This window comes from Brienomyrus brachyistius, chromosome 1, assembly GCF_023856365.1.
Source record: "Brienomyrus brachyistius isolate T26 chromosome 1, BBRACH_0.4, whole genome shotgun sequence".
Lineage (NCBI taxonomy): Eukaryota > Metazoa > Chordata > Actinopteri > Osteoglossiformes > Mormyridae > Brienomyrus > Brienomyrus brachyistius.
This window is the reverse complement of record NC_064533.1, coordinates 4,205,336-4,227,030: the sequence shown is the minus strand read 5'-3', so window position 1 is coordinate 4,227,030 and position 21,695 is coordinate 4,205,336. Positions and strand designations below refer to the sequence as shown.

At 46.6% G+C, this 21,695-nt stretch overlaps 2 protein-coding genes across 3 annotated transcripts in view; both read left to right on the top strand.

Annotated features, from left to right (window-relative positions):
* Positions 1-7,484, top strand: part of LOC125741846 (homeodomain-interacting protein kinase 2-like) — a 47,721-nt gene extending 40,237 nt beyond the window's left edge. For both annotated transcript variants that reach the window (XM_049013284.1, XM_049013275.1), the window contains exons 12-16: positions 332-511; positions 615-899; positions 987-1,225; positions 1,598-1,758; positions 1,861-7,484. In XM_049013284.1, the coding sequence (XP_048869241.1) occupies positions 332-511; positions 615-899; positions 987-1,225; positions 1,598-1,758; positions 1,861-2,331 (1,336 nt within the window). In that variant the 3' untranslated portion in view covers positions 2,332-7,484. The remainder of the gene's footprint in view (positions 1-331; positions 512-614; positions 900-986; positions 1,226-1,597; positions 1,759-1,860) is intronic.
* Positions 7,485-9,051: 1,567 nt separating this feature from the next.
* si:dkeyp-27e10.3 (UPF0606 protein KIAA1549) overlaps positions 9,052-21,695 on the top strand; it is a 56,695-nt gene continuing 44,051 nt past the window's right edge. The window contains exon 1 of the mRNA XM_049013260.1: positions 9,052-10,391. Within this exon, the coding sequence (XP_048869217.1) occupies positions 10,268-10,391 (124 nt within the window). The 5' untranslated portion in view covers positions 9,052-10,267. The remainder of the gene's footprint in view (positions 10,392-21,695) is intronic.

Sequence of the window (21,695 nt, the reverse complement as noted above, 5' to 3'; positions counted from 1 at the left end):
TGGTAATGTCACATGGGAAGGCGAGGTGGTGACATTTCAATCAGGTGACCTCCCCTTCATGTGTCAAACACGCCCCAAGGGTATCATTGTCCTCTGCCCGCTGTGTGCAAAAGTGTCGCACTTCCTCTGCAGAGCTGTTTCAGTACAGCTAAGCACGTCACCCCCCCTCCCCCCCCAGCGTCCCCAGTTCTGTGGTGGCTACTGCCACCTGCTGGCCAATGTATATAATGTCACATACCCCCTGTGTTCAGTCAGCAGCAGATGCTGACTCCTGGATTCCAGACTTTTATAGACAGACCTCAGCATGTCACACACCTCCGCTCCGTTACAGGAATTCCCATCCCCACGGCGGCCATTACAACACCATCATGCAGCAACCGGCCTTGCTGGCTGGTCACATGACCCTCCCGTCCACGCAGCCTCTCAACGTGGGCATCGCTCACGTGATGAGGCAGCAGCCAGTCAGTGGCTCTTCCACCAAGAAGAACAAGCAGCACCAATTATCCGTCAGGTGGGATAGACGCCTTTGCTCCTGTGCCCTCGGTTCTGCCGAGCCTATCTTAAGCTGCTCGAAGCTCCCTGATCCCCCGTGACACAGCTTCCCCCTCTTCCAGGAATGGCTTGGCGTGTGAGGTGTCATCCTCGCAAGCGGTGCTGTCCCCGCAGCGCTCCAAGCGCATCAAGGAGAACACGCCGCCCCGCTGCACGGCGGTCCCGGTATGCGTACCACCCCCCGCCTGTGCCAGCTGGGTGGATCAGACTGCCACAGCCCCCCGAGACCAGCAGCACCCCCAGCCCCCGCGCCAGACCATCGTCATCCCCGACACACCCAGCCCTGCCGTGAGCGTCATCACCATCAGTAGCGACACGGATGAAGAGGATGACAACAAGCGGGGCAGGTGAGTGACTGTCCCCGGGCCCTGCTAGCGGGAAGACCGGCTGCAGTGCGGCTCCCCGGCATCTCACGTGCCACCCCTCTCTCATAGGACAACATCCAAGCAGAGGAAGAACGTCATCAGCTGCGTGACAGTACATGATTCCCCCGACTCAGATTCTTCCGTGAACAATAGCCCCTACTCTCTGGAGGCCCAGCCAGCCAGTGCCTTTGACTCCAAAGCCTCCACGTTGGATGCCTACTGCAATGGTAACACCCGCACCATCATCATCCCACCCCTGAAGACGCAGGCTGGCGAAGCCATGGCTGAGTGTGAGCATCTGGTACCTGGTAAGTGCTTCCCCCGGTGGCTGGAGGCCAGGCTGGCTGTGCTCTTCTGCCTTTATTTGGACCTTTGATTTCAGAGGTCTTCATTGTTTAATCTGTTTCATTTTACACCAAAGCTGCTGCATCATAAAGGTTCATGAAAGATTCTGATGATGATTATTATTATTATTAGTTGTTATTAGACTGCATTCCAAGCATATGCAGTTTGTGTGTGTTTGTGGACTCGCATTCCAAGGTTTCTTGTGTTCTAAACTGCCTGGATAACCCCCAGTAATGTACTGGATAAGCACCTTGAAAAGGGATGGATGGATAGATGATTGAATTATACAGTACTTTTTTTTAAAGATATTTTGCTGTCTGCTCTCTGCCCTGTAGACACCATTTCCCACCAGAACTCGGCCTACAAGCTAAAGCCTTCTGGTGGGGGGCTGCCGGGAGGGGGGCATCCCTCTGGGAGCATGGCTGGTGGGGGGTTCTACCGCCAGCAGCGCTCTGGGCCACATCCCTTCCAGCAACAGCCACTCAATCTCAGTCAGGTACGGAAAACTTCACCTGTGCCTTCAGATATCTGCCAGCCATTATTACTAGCATGTGATTTTGACCTAATCTGCCTTTCCTGTGCCTCCTCCCCCAATCAGCCCCAGCAGCACATGGCACCTGATCGGAACGTCGGGAATCGCCGGCAGCAGGCTTACATTGCACCAACTGTTGCTGCCCCCGCCTCGTATTCCTTCCACCACACCAGCCCTTCCCACACGGCTGCCGTGCACCCCCACCTGGCTGCAACAGCCCCCCACCTGCCTGGCCAGCCCCATCTCTATGCCTACTCTGCCCCCACCGCCCTAAGCTCTGCTAGTGCCGTGGCGCACCTGGTGGCATCCCAGGGTCCAGCCCGCCACGCAGTCCAGCACGGCGCCTACCCACCGGGCATCGTGCACCAGGTCCCTGTCAGTATGGGCCATCGTGTGCTGCCCTCGCCCACCCTGCACCATGCCCAGTACCCGACCCAGTTCGCCCACCAGACGTACATCAGTGCTTCGCCGGCCTCTGCCGTCTACACTGGATACCCACTGAGCCCTGCCAAGGTCAACCAGTACCCATACCTCTAGAGCCAGAACCCCGAGGCGAACCAATCTCGATGGGGTGTTCCCAAACGCCTTTTCTTCTAGAGCTGTCCCCCCGACGTGATGCCGTAGACCCTTGTCCTCTGTGGGAGGCAAATAACTTGCCTTTCTCTAGAGTCATGAGGTTGAGGAGACCCATCCTAAACCCATACCTCTAGAGCGACACACTGGAGACCATCTTACAGCTGCTTAACCCCCCCCCCCCTCCCTAGATGAAGAAAGAAATGCAATCATTCTCATCGTTTTCGTTAAACTTGAAGACGTTCGAAGATAACAGCAAGTTTCACAAGTTAAAAATAACACTGATTTTGGGTTTCAGCTCCTGGATTTTTTAGTCCCTTTGAAGTTGACCTCCTCAGTGAGATCTTATGGAACCAAGGAAAGGGATTATTTCAATGTTTTCTTTGAACTTTTCTTTTACTTTTTAAAATTGACCTCCTGACCGTCATAAGAGGGGCCAATCGTTGGCCGTCCGGCATCCAATGAAGGAAGTTATATGCTGAAATACGGATACCTGCTGCTCTTCAAAATAAAACAATGTGATGGCCTTGAACAGTCTTAACCATTTCCAAATCGCTCCCAGGTGGGGGAAACCATGTCCTCTCAAACTCCAATGAATGAATGGAGGACTCTCCCCTGGAAGACGAGCAAAGGACCCGGGGGCCAGACTTCATAACATTTATAGTTTTCCCCTCGCCCCCACATTTCTGTTGTACTTTTAGGGAAGTCTCTTTTTTAGGTGTGATTTTTAGCTGGGTCCCCTTTTAGAATGTAGCAGAACATAGACTTTTATTTTGATGAGAACTTCTTTGATACCAATAGAATCCTCCTCTCCATGTAATTGCACAAAGTGTACCGTGATGTAGGTGTGTCTGCCCGCTACAGTGGACTATGTGATCCGTTTTTTTTGTTTCCTCCACTTCTGCGGCTCTGTGTAAAATGGCAGTCTTAGGTTTTCGCATCGTTCCTTCATAGTGCCTTACAGATACTGACACAGTTTAAAAGTTTACGTTGTTGAACCTTTTAAAACAGAGGATATGTTGAGCGGCAGGTGAAAGGCTGACCTCTTCATCAATCAGGACGACCAATGTTTTCCCTCTTTTTTCACCCCCCAGTTGGGGATGCAGGCTGGATCATAAGTTGTTGTATACGCATATGTGGAAATGTCATCGTTCTCATGTAAGAGCAGAAAATCTCTGTGGGTGTTTTAGGTGGTGAACCAAAGCTGTAGCTGTAAGCTTGTGTTCTTTGGGTAGATGTGGCCGTTGGCATAAACCATTGGTGTTTCAGCTGTGTGTACGTGGCCATGGCCAAGAACCAGCATCGGCTTTGTGCTCTTTGTTTTTCAGAAATGGGAATTAGGCGACTGAAATGGCCAAAACCAAAAGCATTAGCTGCTATGGGGGGGAAATAACATCAGCTCGCCCGGTCTGTAATAACACTCGTACTTGAAGGACTGTTGGGTAATAACAAAAAATGTGAGGAGTTATTGTCAAATCCCAGAAGGTGAATTGGAGTTGGGTACATTCTGAGGCTGGTTAGATTAGCCAATGGGAGCCTCTTGGCTGAAGTGACTTTGCATTGAAAAGTTCATGCGTAATAAGGGTGAGCTGCAGAATGGGGTTGGGTGAAGGAAATGGATGGGGCGATTGGGGCGTGGGAGTCAGGATGGACAAAATGAAACCTTATGTCATATTGGGATTTGAAGAACTGTGTGTTGGGACTGAGCAGGTAGGTAGGACCATTCGGCTCCTCAGCTTGGGGCTGGGAGCAGTGAACAGGACACGGCTCACTCCAAAAGTGCGCGTGTTCTGTAACAGGATGGAGCATGTTTGGTTTTCATGCTCGCTTGAAGGATTCCGGAGTGACACAGGTGTTATGGCACGCCTGGTAGGATCCTCGATTTTAAAAAATTTTTTTTTGGAGCACAATTCTGGAATCGGGATGACATTGCAGGTCATGTGATAGGGGTCGTTGGATGATTTAATTAGTATGTTTCTGGAGTATTTAATTGTTGTCTAAGAAAGTGACTGCGTACCCCACTTTATGATATGGGGCTGCGGAGAGATGACGGCAACACCTTCACGTAAATGTTGCCATGCTGTGAGGAGTTGCCATTTCATACCTCCAAATAATGCCATACTAATTTTCAATTTTTTTATCTGCAATAATTATTAATATTTATAAATATTAGCAATTTTATTTCCTTAAATGTTTTGTCACTGAGTGTGAATGTCCTGTAATGTTAGTAATAAAATCATGAAACAGTTGTAGGGATAGGGGTCCTGATAGATGGGCAGCTAGATTAAACTCAACGACGAGACATCGCCAAGGTTCGGTTTGCGGTTCTCTTAGTCCTTCACCTCAAGTCCAAAGAAGATCCAGTACTTAGATCCAGCCTCAGCTGCATCCTTTTGTACGATTTTCAGTGCAACGGCCTTTGCACCCTCAAAAAATGTCCCAGCACTTGACGCTACGATGTGACCTAAGTTTCACCCTCACCTACGTTTTTTTTTTTTTTTTTTCCGGTGGAAGAGGGAGGGTTTGGCAGCAGATGGAAAAGCAGCTCGAGCATCCCATAATAGGTGTGCTGTCCTGTTGGAGAGTTGTCCTGGAAACATTCCATTCAGGGGGGATTCCTTCCGTCTCCTCCTGTCAACGTTCCGCCAGTTTTGTGTCATCTCTCTTTAAGGGACACATTACACACGCACACACATGCACACACACACATATATATATTTTTTCTTTCATATACCACCAAAGACCTTTAGTGTGACCATCTTGTAACAGAATACGACCATAATGTGTAGCTTCTGTGAGGGCACCTGAATTGGTCTATTGTGTGTCTTAGGGTTTGAAGGAAAAAAAGTGTTTGAGTGGTCTTTCCAGTGTAAATGTTAACATTTGGGCAGCTGTAACATGTTTAGAAGAAGGCCAGGCTAGACAGAGAGGTCATACATCAGCGTCCTTAATCGCAAATAATATATCTTACTTCCCCACTCAGTTGGGAAAGAGCCTCTTCCTAACTTGTGTAGTTTTTTTTCCCCCCGTGTTGTATCTTAGTTTTATAAATGTGTTTTTGGCATATAGATATTTGAGGCTTTCATCGGCGGCGATGTCTTGTGATCAAACCCACAAAATGGATGTAAATGCGAAAATCAAAAAAGAAATTGCCTGAAAAAGCTTTAGATCTTCCTCTCTCTTTGTATGTTGGACGTCACTCGCACTGTGAAAGGCAGTATACCTTCAGCAAAAAGGCCAGCTTCACTCCATGAAATTTGTTTGATGTTTTTCTTTCTTTTCCATAATTGAAATTATTTTGATATAATTTCATCGCATCAGTGGGTTTACCATTCTAACCCCAAAGCCGTCATATAAACCTTTTATATCAATACAATAGAATAGTATTGGAACTGACTGCATTTCCTGCTTTGTCAAACGTGACTTGATTTTTACGCAAATTTGAAAATGGAGATGTACCAACCTAGATTTGCTTTATTACAAGTTCAGACACATTTAACGAAATATGCATCACTGGACTGACATGAAATTTACACATTTGTTTTTAGAAGAAATCTTCTCAGCCTATAATAGCAATTTTGGTAAATGTGACGCAGCCCTGTTAGACCCCCCCCCCCCCCCCGTGTGTCATCGTGCTGAAAATTAGTGTTCATTGCCTTTAAAATAATACACTTTACTAAAAGCTTTAAGGAGTTTAGATTAAAGGGTTCAAAGGGTTTCTGCGTGAAACTTGGCTGTTTAGGTTTTGTTTGTCCTGGGAATATTTAAGCTACTCAAACTATTTCAACTTCAAATACCCCCCCTACTTTTGCTCAATTCTGGTCTTCAAATCGACCCTGATAGACTAGGTCTGGTAAGCCTTTTGATGACATGTCTCTGCTTGAAGAAAGATCATCTCGTAAAAATAATAATAATAATGGAGTTAACAGAGAGGGGCCATCGATCTCATTGTTCATCTCCTGATGTGCAGAATAGCCAAATGTAATAAGTTGGTAATTTTTACTCATTTCTTAGAGAACCAAAAATATTCAAATATTAACAAATACATTTTTTTGCTAAATGGATGTTTTCATAGAGTGTTGTCCTTTTTTGTATGTGGGTAAGCATTGACTCAAAATTTGTTCCAAATGTTTGCCAGATTCATATATAGAGCATTTGTGAACTGTCTGTCAGTGAATCGTTTTTTTGTATCATTTTATACAGGGAGATATTTCCAAGAAGGTCCATTTCCACCTCTCCAAACCCCTGCCAAAGATTTCTTTCTGTAAAACATGTGTGTTTAGTGTATAGAACTGGATGGGTGCAGAGACGTGCACATTTCAGCGAGATGAACCTGTATAGCAGTCTCTGCTATGACCAGACAACGATGAAATCTGATATTTTTCTACGATTTCCTCTAGGATTAGGGACTGTGAAACCTGTGTTTAATGTCCATTGCTGTCTCTCACTCCCATTGTGGAAACTCTTCCATGCTGCAGTATTTCAATAGATACTCTTAGTTTGATTTGTCTCTTTACTTTTACTTTTCTTTTGTTTGCTGGGGATTGGAGGGGTTTGAAAATGTGTGGTGTTTATCAGTCCGTTTGACGTATAGCTATATGTACTCAATTGTTTAGATTTTAAGTATGCTATGAGAATGGACATTTTACTGGCTTATAGAATGATTGCAGTAAAGACATTGGTAATAATTATGATAATAAATTCATTCTTAACCGGTTGAGTACTTGCTACTAAAGCACTTGTGTTGCCATTAAGACGTTGTGTGCTTCTCTTAATAATCATTTTCGTTGTAGAAAAATGGAGTGAATTTATCAGTCTTCAAACTAATTATAGCGTTGTAAATTTACTGAGGATTTTAACTGAAAAACTTGGTTTTTAGGAGAATATAGTTATTTTAATTGTTATATTTACTAACTGTAGGGTGAGACGGGGCTGGACTTGTGGTGAACTATGTTATAGCTTGTTATTCACTGTTACTTTTGATCATTTTTTGGGTCTCGGAGGTGAATCGAGTTATTAATGAGAATTTGTATGCTCACATATGCATATTGTATATGTGTAGAAATGTAATCACTTTGTCTTGGATTTACATTAAACTCTTAAGTCACGGCACTTGACTCCCATTTCTGTTTATGCATTATTCCATCTGTCAAGTTATCAAAGTGTTTCATGCATAACAAGTTTAAACAAAATACTACACATCTTTTCCTATCGATAGTAAAAGGGGGAACGTGACAGTCCTTAGAACAGGAATTTCAATATAAATATGAAATATTCATAGTGTATATAACGCAATGGCATGCAGTGTGTGAATTCAGATGCACAAAAATGTAAAGCATGTCTTTGCTTTTGACCCTAAATATGCTGTTGCTTCTAGGAAAGGAAAAACATTTTTAAAGACAGAAGTTTTAAATTGTATAAATCGCCAGTATTTGCTTAATTGGTTCAGGTAGATGCATAACGGGAAAATCTGGAGAATATTGCGCACATATAGTGTATATCTAGGCAATGTGTTACCGTTCGAAACTGGCATAGTTCTTAAAAATTGTAAAAAGCATGCACTTGATGTACCCCCATCTCTCATGTTTACGGATGACATCATGCTATTTGAAAAAAAGGGCCAGTCCAAAAATCTCATTTTAAAATAACAGAATTCCCATCATGCAGTTCTACGGCCAAACGCGCTCTAAAGAAGCCTCCTACCAGTCTTCGGATCTCGGTCACTTGGAGCAGCAGATCCTCTCCTGAATTGACCAAGTCACGCCACTAGATGGTGCCAATAGTGTATGTGATTTACTACTCAAATACTGTTCAGCGCGTATACACATTTCTCCAACTGGCGTACATTTCGCTTTGTTCTGCACTTTTTCTTTTTGCTTCTGTCACCCGAAATAAGCAGTTACCATCCCAAATTGCAGTAAACTGTCATGTCTCCGTTCATTGCATGTAAAGCTGTTCCAAATTCTCTGCAAAACATTAGTCCTCTACATAACGTCACGTTTTATAATTAAATTTATGATAAGCATGCTGACAATACATAAGCAAAACCACATAATCACAGCTCAGCACGTACATTTACCGCTTCGTGGACTTCAGCTACTTTTCGGTCTGCGCGTGCGCACAACTCACTTCGCTTAATCCCTCTTTCAACGTTTTATTGTAAACGCCCACGTCTGTCTTTTCTCCTGACTAATGTAAAAATGTATATTTAAGTGTTCATGTAAAAATACGTAGGGTATTTCATTCTCCCACCGTATCTCCCGGTGAGGGTCGCGGTGGTACCATGATGAGCAGGTACGACCAGACGTCCTTTTCCATGGCCTTAAACTCTAAGTGGGGATCCCTCGACGTTCCCAAGCCGGCAAAACAATCCTGATTGTCCTTTTACAGCACAATTAATAGTATAGTAATAATAAATTCAACATCGCTATGAAAAAAAATTTAACTACATATCTGCACATTCTCCTGTGAAATGCAGCACAATTTCACAAAATATCGAAATTGAATATTACACCGTATTTAAACGACTATAGTAACCCAAGAGTACCGCGTAACCACAGCTGCAGCTTATTGGAGGAGACCTGCGGTGACGTCAGTAGAGTGGCAATTCATTAAGCCAATGAACAGAGACAACGGCATTATTAATATTCTTAAATGTGACGCCACGGGGAGGCGGTGCTTCATCAATCCCGGGGACTAGCGGTCGCTGGGGAAGGATGCTCAAAGAAAATGGAAAGGAGGATCGTAATCGTCTTCAGCATACTTTTAAAAACACGAGTATTTGAAATATACCAGCAAGTTTTATTGCTATAAATGTGTTGGGTATATGAATAACTTAGGTACATTCTAGCACGTTTGGATACGACCAGACAGTATTGAGACGCGCTTTGGGATATATCCCCGAATACCGGCGCAGCAGAGACATTCCGCCTTCCCGAGGCGCCACCCGTTCCGCCGCCACCTCTGCGCCCAGGATTGCGTGCACGGTACCGGGCGGATCATGGACTCAGTCGTACTCCTAATAGCTCAGTGACGGCGGGCTGATCATCTGTGCCCCGACGTGCTTTCGGGAGCTTGGCATGGGAGTGCTTTCGGAGGCTGATTTTCCACCTTTCACAAAGCTGGAGGTCTTGCATGCGTCGAGAGACAAGGACTGAGATGCATGGGGAAAATAGCATGCATATGACCTATAAAATCACTTATATGTGCGTTTTGCATAACTGGTTCATTTAATATACTATATTTTAAATTCTTATTCAGCGTGAGTTCGGATCCAGTAGGCTGTTAGGATCCCGAATTAACTAGCGGTATCGCTACGGTCGGACTAGCCGTATGTGTTGCAAGTTGGATTTTTAGCTCAACCGCTGAAAGGTTCGGAAACGCGAGCCGTTCATCTGCTGCAGAGGAATAAGTTATATATTCACCAATGCAGCTTAAAGCATGCATAACATATGCAGATTCATTTATAACCTTTTAGAATAGAGAACTGGCTAGCTTGCAGGCTGCATGGATTGGACTGGTTACGGTCTGTGCAAAAAAAATAATAATGATGCATGATTTATTTAAGGGGTTGGCTCTTTGAAAAGGAGTCGGGTTTTACTGGGGAAATTACCCATTACACGCATAGCAAAATTATTCATGTTTTATTTTTAAATAGTTAATTGCCAGGAAGTCTGGGGAATCGACCCCAGGGAGATTAGGGGGTAGCAGGCTGGGCGGCTTTGCTAGCTGCGAATGACCATCAGACGGCGGATTTAAAAGGAAGGGGGACGCTTTGAAATGATTCTAGTCCGCTGAAAGCGTCGTCACTGCAAGGAAACACGGTCGCCGTTTGCTTCGGACGCCTACGGCGAGGCTGCCCGCAGTTCCACTGGAGATAAGATGCCATGATTAGGACGCGATGGAGGGCTTCGTGTCGATGACCGCGCGGATCCCCAGACGCTCGCCGCGCGGAGGCTGCTGCGCGCTCGCCCTGGGATGGGTGGTGCTGGTCTCCATGACGACGGCAAGCGCCCCGGGATCAGGTGAGTGACGGGGTGTCAGTGACGGAGTGTCAGTGACGGGGTGTCTGTCACGATGTCGCCGGCGTCACCACTTTGCCTGCCCGGGTCACTTTCCGTCAGGGCCGCTCGGTGTCTTCGTGTGACCTGTCGGAGGCGCCATCTGCAACGCCGCCCGAATATGCCCAGTAAGCCGAAAAAGCCACTGCATAGAATAAACCTCCCAAAAAGTCTGGCTTCAAGGCATAGTGATTATAAAGACTTTTTGATGCGTATCTTTATAGATAGCGCCTGTCAGTTTGTGGCGTTTGTAATTCGGTCCGGTGTCACACAGTCACTAATAAAATAGTTTGTTTTTGACTGTGATTATGAGTGTTGTCGATGTGTTACTGGTTTTAGTAAATGCCATATATAAGCACAATATAGCACCAGTGAGCGTTTTGATTAGATAGTTGTATGTTTTATGATGGAGAGAGATGGAAAGTTCAAGTTCAGAAAGTACAAATCCAGACCAACATTTTCTTTCAGCCAACCAGTTGAGTATAATGAGTCAGAGTTGCTGAATACTCTACTGGTTGGTTGAAACAAAATTTTGGTCTGGATTTGTACTTTATGGATCTGAACTTTCCACCTTTGTGTTGAGGTGGATGCAGGTGCTTTAGTTTTATATGTATTATCTTACCCCTCATGATACAGTATATTCTAGCGTGATAAATTTTCAGTATAACAAACTTATTTTAGGAAACCGATGCGTCACAAAATAAAAATAGTTTATTCTGAGAATGCTGAAGCATTTCATTTTTGAGTTGTGAGATTATTATAATGAATGTTGGTATTTCCCTATAGGATGTTATACACTTTGAGTTGAAGGGCTCGGGTCATGCTTGTGAGCCCATCCATGGAGGAGATCCTGTAGTTAGTGTTCATCTGAAAGGCGTGGTGGGGTTAGAACAGGGGCTTCTGCTCAGTGCACGTCTTCCGCGAGACCTGCTCTGCCTGCACCTGAGTTGCATTCAGCGGCGCATTTTGGCATCGTCATGGTCGCTGCAATTAACTGCAACAATTTCCAGCAGCTCTAATCATATTCAACACAGGTGTTCTGCTTTTGAACGCTGTTACAATCAGTGTTTTTATTTAACAGATGTGCTAAACATTCAGCTCGTGCCACAGTGCTACCACGCTCGCCTGGTGACTTGGTAAAACCGCCTCATCCTGAAAGCAGTGTCAAGTCAGAGACCATAGCTGGTTCACCTCGCTTAAGATGAACCTTCTGTCAGCGATGGTCTGTCTTTCCTATAGAATAACCCTTCTTGTTTCTAAGCAAGTGTGAAATTGATGGTGGAAAAGTGAATTTTTGCTCAGAAGAACCCAATTTCTGGGTTCTTATATGATTTTAGTGGCTGAATGTTTTTCTGTTTTTAAAAAGGGTAATCATTCAGGCATCTGTCACGGCGAATACGCTCTCAGCATGTGATAAATGTTGGTGTTTAAAATGGTTCCTTAAAACAGATTTGCTCCCCTAGCGTTGTAGCTGTTTTATCAAGCAAGCCACTGCAGACTACCAGCCCGAAATCTTTCTCTTGCGTCCTCCGTTCAGTGGGAATAAACAAGACAGTATTTACAGTCGCCCTTTGTAATTCCTCCATGAAATGGACCATTCATGTGCAGAGAAGATGCATCAGAACAGACGACTGAGAAACGTATTTTTGCAGTCACACCTCTCTGACTTCTTCCCCCCTCAGTATTGCAAAGAGATGGAACTGATATTTCTACCTTCAGGGTTTAAATGGATCACTGAAGCCTCGGTCTAGTGGAACACAGACTCCACCAGACCTTCTTACAGGATAGTTTGTTTGGTGGCTTTTGTTTGGCTCAGTGCCAAAAAGAAGTCATTCTGTCTGTTTGGGCTGTATATCACATTGTGATAATATGATGCATGTGCAATAATCACCAGTGTTTTAGATGACGGGCATGAACATTTGTCCACACCCTGGCGTTTTGGTACTAAATGGACATTTACTTATGCCCACAATTTGGTAAGCAGATTAGTAGTGTGCCTAAAATATTAACGAGATGTGTATCGTGACACTCAACAGTTAGTAATCTGTATAAATTCAGTGCATCCTTATGTGTGTTAAATACAGTTAGCGGAGCAGCCCACACGTGACTGATTTGGTCCGTCGTGGAAGTGATAAGCGCTGAAGTGGCGGTGAAGTAAGGGACTGATCAGCAGCCAAAGCATCATTTGAAAGAGGAGAGACTGTGGATAAACAAGGCAAAAAAGGCAGTAATTTGTGACGGTAATTTGTGGCAGTACTTTTTGCAGTTTAAAATACGTTTATTAAACATAATGATATGCTGAATTCATACAGATATACTTGCGATTGTGTCACAGTGTGATATTGTGCAGCCCAGAATATATATGTGTGTCTGTGTGTGTGTGTGTGTGTGCGTGCGTATATATATGTAGAATGTCTGACTACTTCTAAAATACCAAACATACATATAAACAGATACATACATACATACATACATACATACATACATAAATATGCACACACACTATACATACATATATTGTATTCTAAGAAGTATGACTTTTATTGTCCTTCATGCATTTTTTTTTTTTGGGGGGGGGGGGGGGTTGTGTACTGGGATTCATCCTTCCAGTACTTCTGGGTTACTCCCCCAAGGGACTAGGGATCTAGTCTTATCTTAATCGAACCTGTAGTGGTAGTATTACAAAACCAGGCCCAGGAAACGGAGCCAGATACCTGCAATCATTCGTATCGATTAGTTCTGTCTGTCCCTCTTTCTCCATGTTTAGCATCTACTGGAGTAATTCAGCCCAGCAGGGACTTGGCTCTCACCCCAAGTGGGAAGGCCATAACGGCTCAATGACACATTTCATTTGTTTTCCCCCTAAAGTCTGGTGCCGTTCTCTGCCCCGCCCTCTTCCATCCTGTCCCCAAAAAGGGGGTAACTAAAAATAAACCCTTGGTTTGCTGTTAGTCGGGGCGCTCGTTTCACAATGTTCCATTTTTCAAGGATTTCTATGAGTATGGTAACAATCAGTCGGGCCTGTGTGCTGAGACCCGCTTTGTGGCATGTGCCTAATTCTCACATGGACGACACACGCAGAGTTTCCTGGTACTGACGAGTCGTCTCGCCTCTTCCCTGCTCTGTCCTGCATCTGTGACAGGGAGTTGATGCAAGATGAAGGGAGGTCTGTGGATCAGTGGGTTAGGGAGGCTGTGCCCGGAAGGTCTTCGGTTCAAATCCCAGGGCCACCGTAGTGACCTCCTGTCTGTGGCAGGCCCTCCTGCTGCCTCCTGCAGAAGTTTCTTGGTAGACAGGAGTGCACTAGAAGTCAGCCCAATGTCGGTTTCAGTCAGGTGCTCAGAGGAGAACCTGAGGTCAATCAGGAACCCAGATTTACTGAATTGCTCCTGACCAATTCGAAGCGGAATCTCAGAACCTCACACGCGTAACTCACTTAGCACAAAGTAGGCTTCACGTAGAGGTATGGGTTGATAGGGCACTTGATGATTAAATGACCTTTTGTCTTTGATATTTTGATACTATTTAAGAACCACAACTGAGGAATTTAGGAAAATAACACAAATTAAGACTATAGAAAGATGGGATGGACAGCCTTTCATGCTTTCTGGTGATCTGCCTGCTGTGTACCCAGATTCCTAGCCTCTCTTTGGACCCTAGAAACCAGCCGATATCTCCATTTATCGCTGTGAAGGCACATGACCACCTCGGCATGTCATGTGACATATGTGTTCTCCTTCAAGGCATTGCTAAGCGACGTGTCAAGTGTCCGAACCAGCCTGTCTGGCCTGGTTGAGAAAAATCAATGCTACTCAAATCAAGTCCATCATCTTTTAAATGGATGTTTGCTTGGCATGTTCTCCTGCAGACCTTGAAGCTGAACTAGTCATCAGACACTTCCAAAGCTTCAGCTTTTACGTCTGTTCCTCTTTGCGTGCCATGTAAACCCCCGGAAGTATCGCCAGGAGCGAGAGTCGCAGATTTGGTCCAATGAAGCAGATCCTGTGAAACTGGGTTTGGATATGAGGTCTGGGTGTCTGGTGACCTGAGATTCACATGTGGAATTCGTGGTCACTTATGATTCCCTTTAGAAACTGCTTTCCTCAGAGTGCTGCAAATGAAACTGCTTGCTGACATGTTTAGGCCCTAGGCAGCCCTTTGTTTCAGGAAAATCGCAGCACGAAATTCCCACATTGATTTCTCAGTAGCTAATATTTGGATTTACACTGTAGTGAATCCTCTGACTTTTTACAAGCTGTGAGACATTCTACTTAATGTTGATGACAGTCACGCCCAGGCATCAAGGTAGAGTGCTGTGTGACCCCTGGTGCTGATGCTGAACTCTTATATTTAAAACAAAAAACGCCAAAGCGGTGCTTGATGTAAATGTAATTTTTCCTGACCGTTGGGTCATCAGGGGCCTGTGACAGCAATATTCATTGTAAAACTTTCAGATATCGCAGTGTGAATTTTTTCCAATATCGCGTGGCTCCGCTACGACCCTCCTTCTGTTGGGCAAGTGATTCGACTAAGTGTGCCGGATGAAAATAGCAGCACATCCTCTTTACACAAGTATACTTATGGTTGTATGTGGAGCCCAGTCGGCTCCCATTTTGCCTTGGCGACTGTAACCATGGCCACCCAACCGTGACCCTGTCCCCGAGCTTGTCTAGACTCCCTAACCTTCCTTTCACTTACAGTTATTTTGTTCGTAGTCCCTGTCTCGCCCCCCCTTTCCACTCGTTCGCACGCCATGAAGGATACCCATGACAAACATGAGTGAGCTGATTTAAAGCTGTATTTGTTTACGTAGCCTTCTCGCGTTGCCAGTAGCAACAGGCCTGGCCTGTACCCGCGACTTGGCCCATGCAGGCCCAGGTTGAGGTCTGTCTGGCCGCTGTTTTGTACTGTTGCCGATGGGGTCTCTTAGGGCTATTGGGAAAGGAACCAGGTCGAAAATCAGATTAACCATATGAATGGCGTGCTTAACAGGGGCCGAATCCCCGTGCTGCTTTTTTGTCCTGCCGCCGTGGGGGTCAGAGCTGGATCTCTCATTACTGTGTTTCTCACCCTAGTGTTTGGGACCCCCCCCCCCCCCCCCCCAGACAGACTACATTTTTTGCTCCCTCCCTTCCATCTCCAAGAACACCTGAATCAAACTATCAAGACCAAACCAGCCAGTCAAGAACACTGAATACCCAGCACAGGTTTGCTGGGAGCTGTGTAGACTGTCTGGGCGTCTCTTAGGTCTGGGTTGAGAAACATTGGCTTATTGTAGCCCTTTTGTCATGCTCTAAAAATGATACTTTGCAGCCTGTGGTTAGGTGAGCTTCATACATTTCATAATGCTTAATGTGCTATAGTGGCCTATATGCTCAGATCATTCACCGGGATCAAGCAGAGCTGTATGGGAAACCCCTTTGGGGAGGAGATCTCTGGTATCTGATGGGCACAGAGATCTGACAAATTATCTAAAGAAAGTACTTTAGGAACTCGTGATTGGATGGCTGCCAGAGTCCACTCAGCTCCTGAGCTCTGGCCGTGGAGAATCAGTCGAAAAGCTCTGTCTGGGTTGCCTGCTTTGGCGAGGGAGACTTTTCGGGTGGCATGAGAAAGCTTAACGCTGTAGGTCCCCGGGCAAAAATCCAGACACAACAATAGCTGACTTTCTTCTTTAATATTTGGTATATGCAGGAAGCCAACCAATAGGGAATGGCCTTCCCTGCCAAGAAACATCCCACCGTCTGTTACTATTGGCTGGAACCTTCCTCGATCGAGCACGTGACCCTGGGTTGTGTTTCACCCTTGGAGTTTCCAGGAGGAACGTGAAAGTTGCTGTAAAACCCACTGAGTACGTCTGCACTTTTTGTTTGTTTTGTTTTGAGTGGATACTGTGACTTTTTAGGACCAAAATGGGACATCTATGCGGTCACTACCCCCATGTGGGTGGACTGTGGACTGGGCCCGTTCACAGTTACCTTTGGTAACTGAGGAGGATGGCAGTTTATTGTTGCTTGTGTTTAGGGGTTTTCCTTTGTCTGTTACGTCTGTGCATGTGATATTCCGAGAGCTCAAGGACAGACCCTCCTGTCACTGTCCCTCTCCGTCAGTCGCTGCCTAATTCCAGCGAAAAATAAAAGTGTATTTTATGTATTTTCTGTGGAGGTCCATCTTTGTGGGGCCGTGGTGTGTTCAGAAACGCACGGATTGTCTGTCTCCAGTCAGCTGACTTATACTTGGAGTTGGGCGGTGCAGCTAATCGCAGAAGAGACGCGACAGCTTGAATCACGTCTCAGAGCCGTGCAAGTGGAACCGGCCGAGCGCTGTCCCAGCGCACAGCCCCGCAGCCCGCTCACAGATTACATGGCCAGATGTTTAAATTCACTCCGGCGGACTGGAGGTTCCGCTCCGCGTGTGAAATTTCGTGCGGGGGGCGGGGGGTGGGGGGGAACAGCCCGCTTCCCTGTGATTCCTGTCACCGATTTCTGTAGGGATTTTTTTCTTCTCTTTCTCCTGACTCACAGCAGTAGCTGACGCTGTTTATCTTCTTCGAACACCGATTCGGATGTGTCTCTGCACTTTCTCCCGGTGCTTACCAGAAAGCTTAGGTTAGCTGTTTATTTCTACAACCCCATGCAAAGGAAACAGAGAGGTTGGTGAGTTCGGTGTTGAGTTAGGCCGCAGCTGACTAACCTTTGCTGCTCTGTCGTTTATGATGGTGATCAGTGGGACAAAGTGAGGTTTTCTGAATGGCTAAGGACTGCCCTTTTGGTCCAGTCTTAATAGCAACACCATAAACATGATAAAATGGTAGGAAAAGGTTGGAATGATTCATATTAATTGTGGCAATAGAATATGATGCATGCGCTGTCACCGGATATGGATGGTGTTTCGATGCGGAGCTCAGATTTGCTTTGCCGATCGCCTCAAGGAGATGGAATCTGAAGCCGCAGACTGGGCTCCATCTAAGAGTCAGATTACTCTGAGGGACAGGCTCCAGGCTCTCTGCGTCCCTGTACTGGTTGAGCGATTATGGAAAACGGGTGGATGGGTTAATCTAGTGGAGCGCTGATGGTGAAAAGTGCTGCAGGCTGCATCTATCCCGTTGGTCACGTTGAGGTCACCTGCTACACTTGGTATCCTGCTCACCTCTCCCTCTGGTCTAACCGGAGACCCTTGGCTATGTCATGTTGAGTTTCTTCCAGAAAGGTTGCCTCCACACCGTGCATCGGTCTGCTCTGTGGCTGTGAGGTTAGCTTACCACCGTTCCTGGAGGGAGATGTTAGCAAGGGAACTGGCTTCTGCAATGATCTACCTTTGTAGATGGGCACAGACAAAGAAGAAGTGTGACTGACTTCTTGGGCCAGATGGCTCACGCTGGTCCAGATGCTGTTACCCAGCATGAAGACAAACCTTCATTATTAATGAAGCTCTGGGATCGCCTGTAAAAGCCTAGAACAAATGCCTGGAATCCTGCATGGTCCAGTCCAGGGCCAAGGTGTAGCTTGTCATATGTTCATCAGTGTTCTGCATGTCTACAGAGCAGATGAAATGGATTCCTCTGTTTGTAACTTACCAGCTTGAAGCATGTGCAGCACTCATGATGCCGCCGAAAGCTCCTGGCTTTGCCTGCCAGAGGTCATAGGGCACAGAGCCTGACCTTTTGGACTCGCATCGCTTTGTCGGCTTGCAGATGCAATATCCTGAGAAAATTCGGTGCACTGAGCAAATGTAAAACTTGTCTGAAGACCTGACTCATAAATAAACCTCCAGATGTAGGAAGATATGAAGGAAGATCAAATCCCATGATTCATTCCTCAATAACTCTAAGAATAACCTTTATAGCAGTTGAAAGCCTCCGCCTAAGTGTGCTTGGGGGATAAGCTAGAATAAGAGGAGCGTACTTTACCTCTCACCTATCAACATTTAGGCTTTTATTGGGCATCTTTAGCAACATTGGCCTGTGCAGGTCCATAATCCCCAACATCTGGTCCATAATCCTCAACATCTGGTAATAATTCATGCTTAGGTCCTTCTTTGTTTCCCTGCAACCATGCAACTTTCCATCGCAGTTTCTGCGCCTCAGGGAAAGTTTTCTGTACATCGTAAAATGTGACGACTTCTTCTGATGGGACTGCATGGTACAGTGCCACCCCACGCTGCCCCTAGTGGCTGTCTTAAGAAAGTGCATGCCTCAGTAAAGTGGCAGGCCGGCAAGCTCTCAGACGCAATCAGGTATGCCCAGCAGGGCCGCCATCAATGCTGCGACTTTTATTGAGAGTCGGAGTCCTTTCAGGGAAGAGGAGGGGAAATTAAAGCGAGAGGCTGACAGGATTTTTTTGGGGGGTGGGACTTCCACACCTTCAACATGCATTTCCAAGCCTTCCTCTTCGCGGGTGGACTTTGCAGTTTCCCCCATGATCTAACATCATCACTCTTCACCGAGAGCTCATTCACAGCGATAACTAGGATGGCCGCTGTGCTGAGAAACACAGACCCTGGGGTGTGACCTCTACCTGCTGAGGCTCTTTTAGGGGGGACCTGAGGACCGAGGACCGGAGCAGGACACCGTGCGGCTCTGTGATGCCCGTGGCGGCTCCTCCTCCTGCACTCGCTCCGCTTTTGATGCCGCCAGACTCCGCGGGCAACTCCCGGCGTGCTTGCCTCGCAGTCACATGACGCCTGGGGTCCAGCCATACGGCATCGGCCGGGCGTGCCATCGCTGTTAGCCGTAGTGGCAGCATGTTTACACCTCGCGGGGGGGGCAGATGGTGCTCCGGGTGGGTCGGTGTTTTGGTCCTCCGGGGGAGCCCATTGGCGGTGCCATCTCTTTGGGATGTTGGCAGCATCTCCCTCAAACTCACACACAGACACACACACCCCCTCATACACATGTTTGTATTCATATCTTTGTGGGGACTCTCCTTTTATTTCTGCGGGCATAACCCTAATCCCAACAATGATGACCTTAACCCCCACCCAACCTTAACCTTAATCATAAATAACCAAACTAAATACTTGACTTTTAGTTTTTTGATTGCACTCACAAATAAATTTTTATAAAATTGAGTTTCCCCTTGTGGGGACTGAAAAAATGGTCCCTACAACGTCAAAATAACAGATTATTATAATAGTGTGGGAACATTTGGTCCCCATAGTGCAGTATAATCCAGACACACACACACACACCCTTTGTTACTCACCTGCAGTTGCTACACTGCAGGATGCCTCATTGACCCCCCCCATATATGAGCTGTCATTATCCCGCCTCCCCCAGCAAAGCTGGCTGAAGAGCCGCGCTCCACATGCCGGCCCCCCGCACATATGGGCCGGGGTGGAGTGGGCCGGCTCCCCGCCCGCAGCCTTCTTCCAGACTCCGTTCCTGCTCTGTGGAGCAGCACTGGCCTGGTTCTCTCCTCCCCCTGCTTCGTGATTTTGTAATTAAGACTGAGAGGTGCTGGCTGTGTTTTTAAATTTGGTCGCGGAAAAAAAAATCTCTCTCTTTGTTGATTGGTTAATATGCTGGCATCCCATCTCGGGTGCCGCCCAGCCCGGTGCCCTGTGCTGCCTGGGACAGGCTCCAGCCCCCCCCCCCCCCCCCCCCCTTAGTGACCCAGACCAGGATAAACAGTCAGATGGATACTTATTAATGGTTGTTAGTCATATGGAAGAATTGCCAAATTCACGTTTTAGTCAGGTTTGCATTGCCTATATACAGTATAACGGCGAAGTCTGAGCCTCAGCTGTTTGTCCCAGTGCTGGGAGGGGGTTCCTCACGAGCCTCGATTCTTTAAGGGGACGACTCGGGCCTGGCTTGCGGAGATACTCCATCTCCCCGTGGTCCCATGGTCGCCAGCTCCGCCCTCCCCATCTTTCTCGCTCTCCGTCCAGCAGTCTGACAGTCTGATGTGGGCTTCACCAGTTGGACTCTAGGGCTGGGAAGTGGGATAACGCAGAAATGTGGATCCGTCCAGTTTGCCCTGAGGACTGATTTGGGAAACACTGTTCAAGGCGTCGTGCAGGCGTGTGTGATGTGTGAGGCCCATCTTTACACACGGCGCACGACTTTCGTCTCGGCTTGTTTAGTTAGCGGCTTTGGATCTGAGGCATCCAGAATAATACAGATTTATTCGCCTACGTTGGGAATATCGGTTGGGACCTAAACAGGATATAATGTTTTACTGTTGTACCATGTTTGGAAAGAGCTCAGGGTGAAATATCCCCTCCAATAAAGTCACTGGTGTTTATAGCCACTTCAACTTTCCTTTGTTTGTAATATTCATACCTTGTCTGTGCACTTCTCTGTATAATTGGTTGTATGTATAATACTGTCTGTAATTTATTTATATTGGTCCTGGGTCTTTTCCTGGAGATATCGCTGGACTTTCAGAAGTCCGTCTGGGAGCATTGAGGGGTGAAGGAGGTCACCGTTTTCCAGGGGCGTTGGACGTGCCCGACTCGCATGATGTGAGTTTTTTTTTCTATACTTGCTACAAAAGGTGCCGGCCCCATTCGCTCTTTTTTGGTGATTTATTTGGGGGCTCGTCGCATGAAGGCTTCGAGTTTAAAAGGTCTCTGCGGAATACATTCCACGTCACCGTCTGGAAATGAAATCAGCCGGTGAATGAGTTAAGGCTTGATGAACTGTGACTCTCAGAGGCGGCAGCCACTCACGGTGCTCCATCTGAGCATAGTGCTCTGAAGATGGGAGGACAGTGTTTCTTGTATGTAGGAGTGACATCCATGACCCTTAGCAATGCCCCTGTTGGACAGAACTCTCCTTCAGGGCATGTTTTCAGGCCCAAACAAGGTCTCGTTATCGGATTCTTCTGATTCTCTACTGAAAAAGAGGGGGTGTTACTCTTTCACGTGCGCCCCCCCGATGAGCCAACAGCAGATTAATCAGTGCTAATTAATGCCGCCGACGTGCAGGTTGTCCCGCCCCACTGTCAGGAGGAGGGGGCTCACAGTGTGAGTGCTAACAGGAGGTCCAGGGCCCGGCTCTCGATGCGGTGGGACTGCAAGCAGGAGCCGGAATGTCCTCCGTATACCACCTGTGGGAGCAGCACTTAAGTGTGTCATTCGTTAATGTGCAGCCTGTGTTAAGCGGAAGCAATTCGTACAGTGGTACGTGAGCGCCTCCATTTCCGGAAGGTTCCTTTAGCAGCATTTTTGAAGGTCAGGGTGGGGGGTGGGCCATCCTCATGCACAGCTCCTTCTGTCTGGCTGGTTGATGGATGACCTTTTTTGGTTACGTCTCTCAAGCAC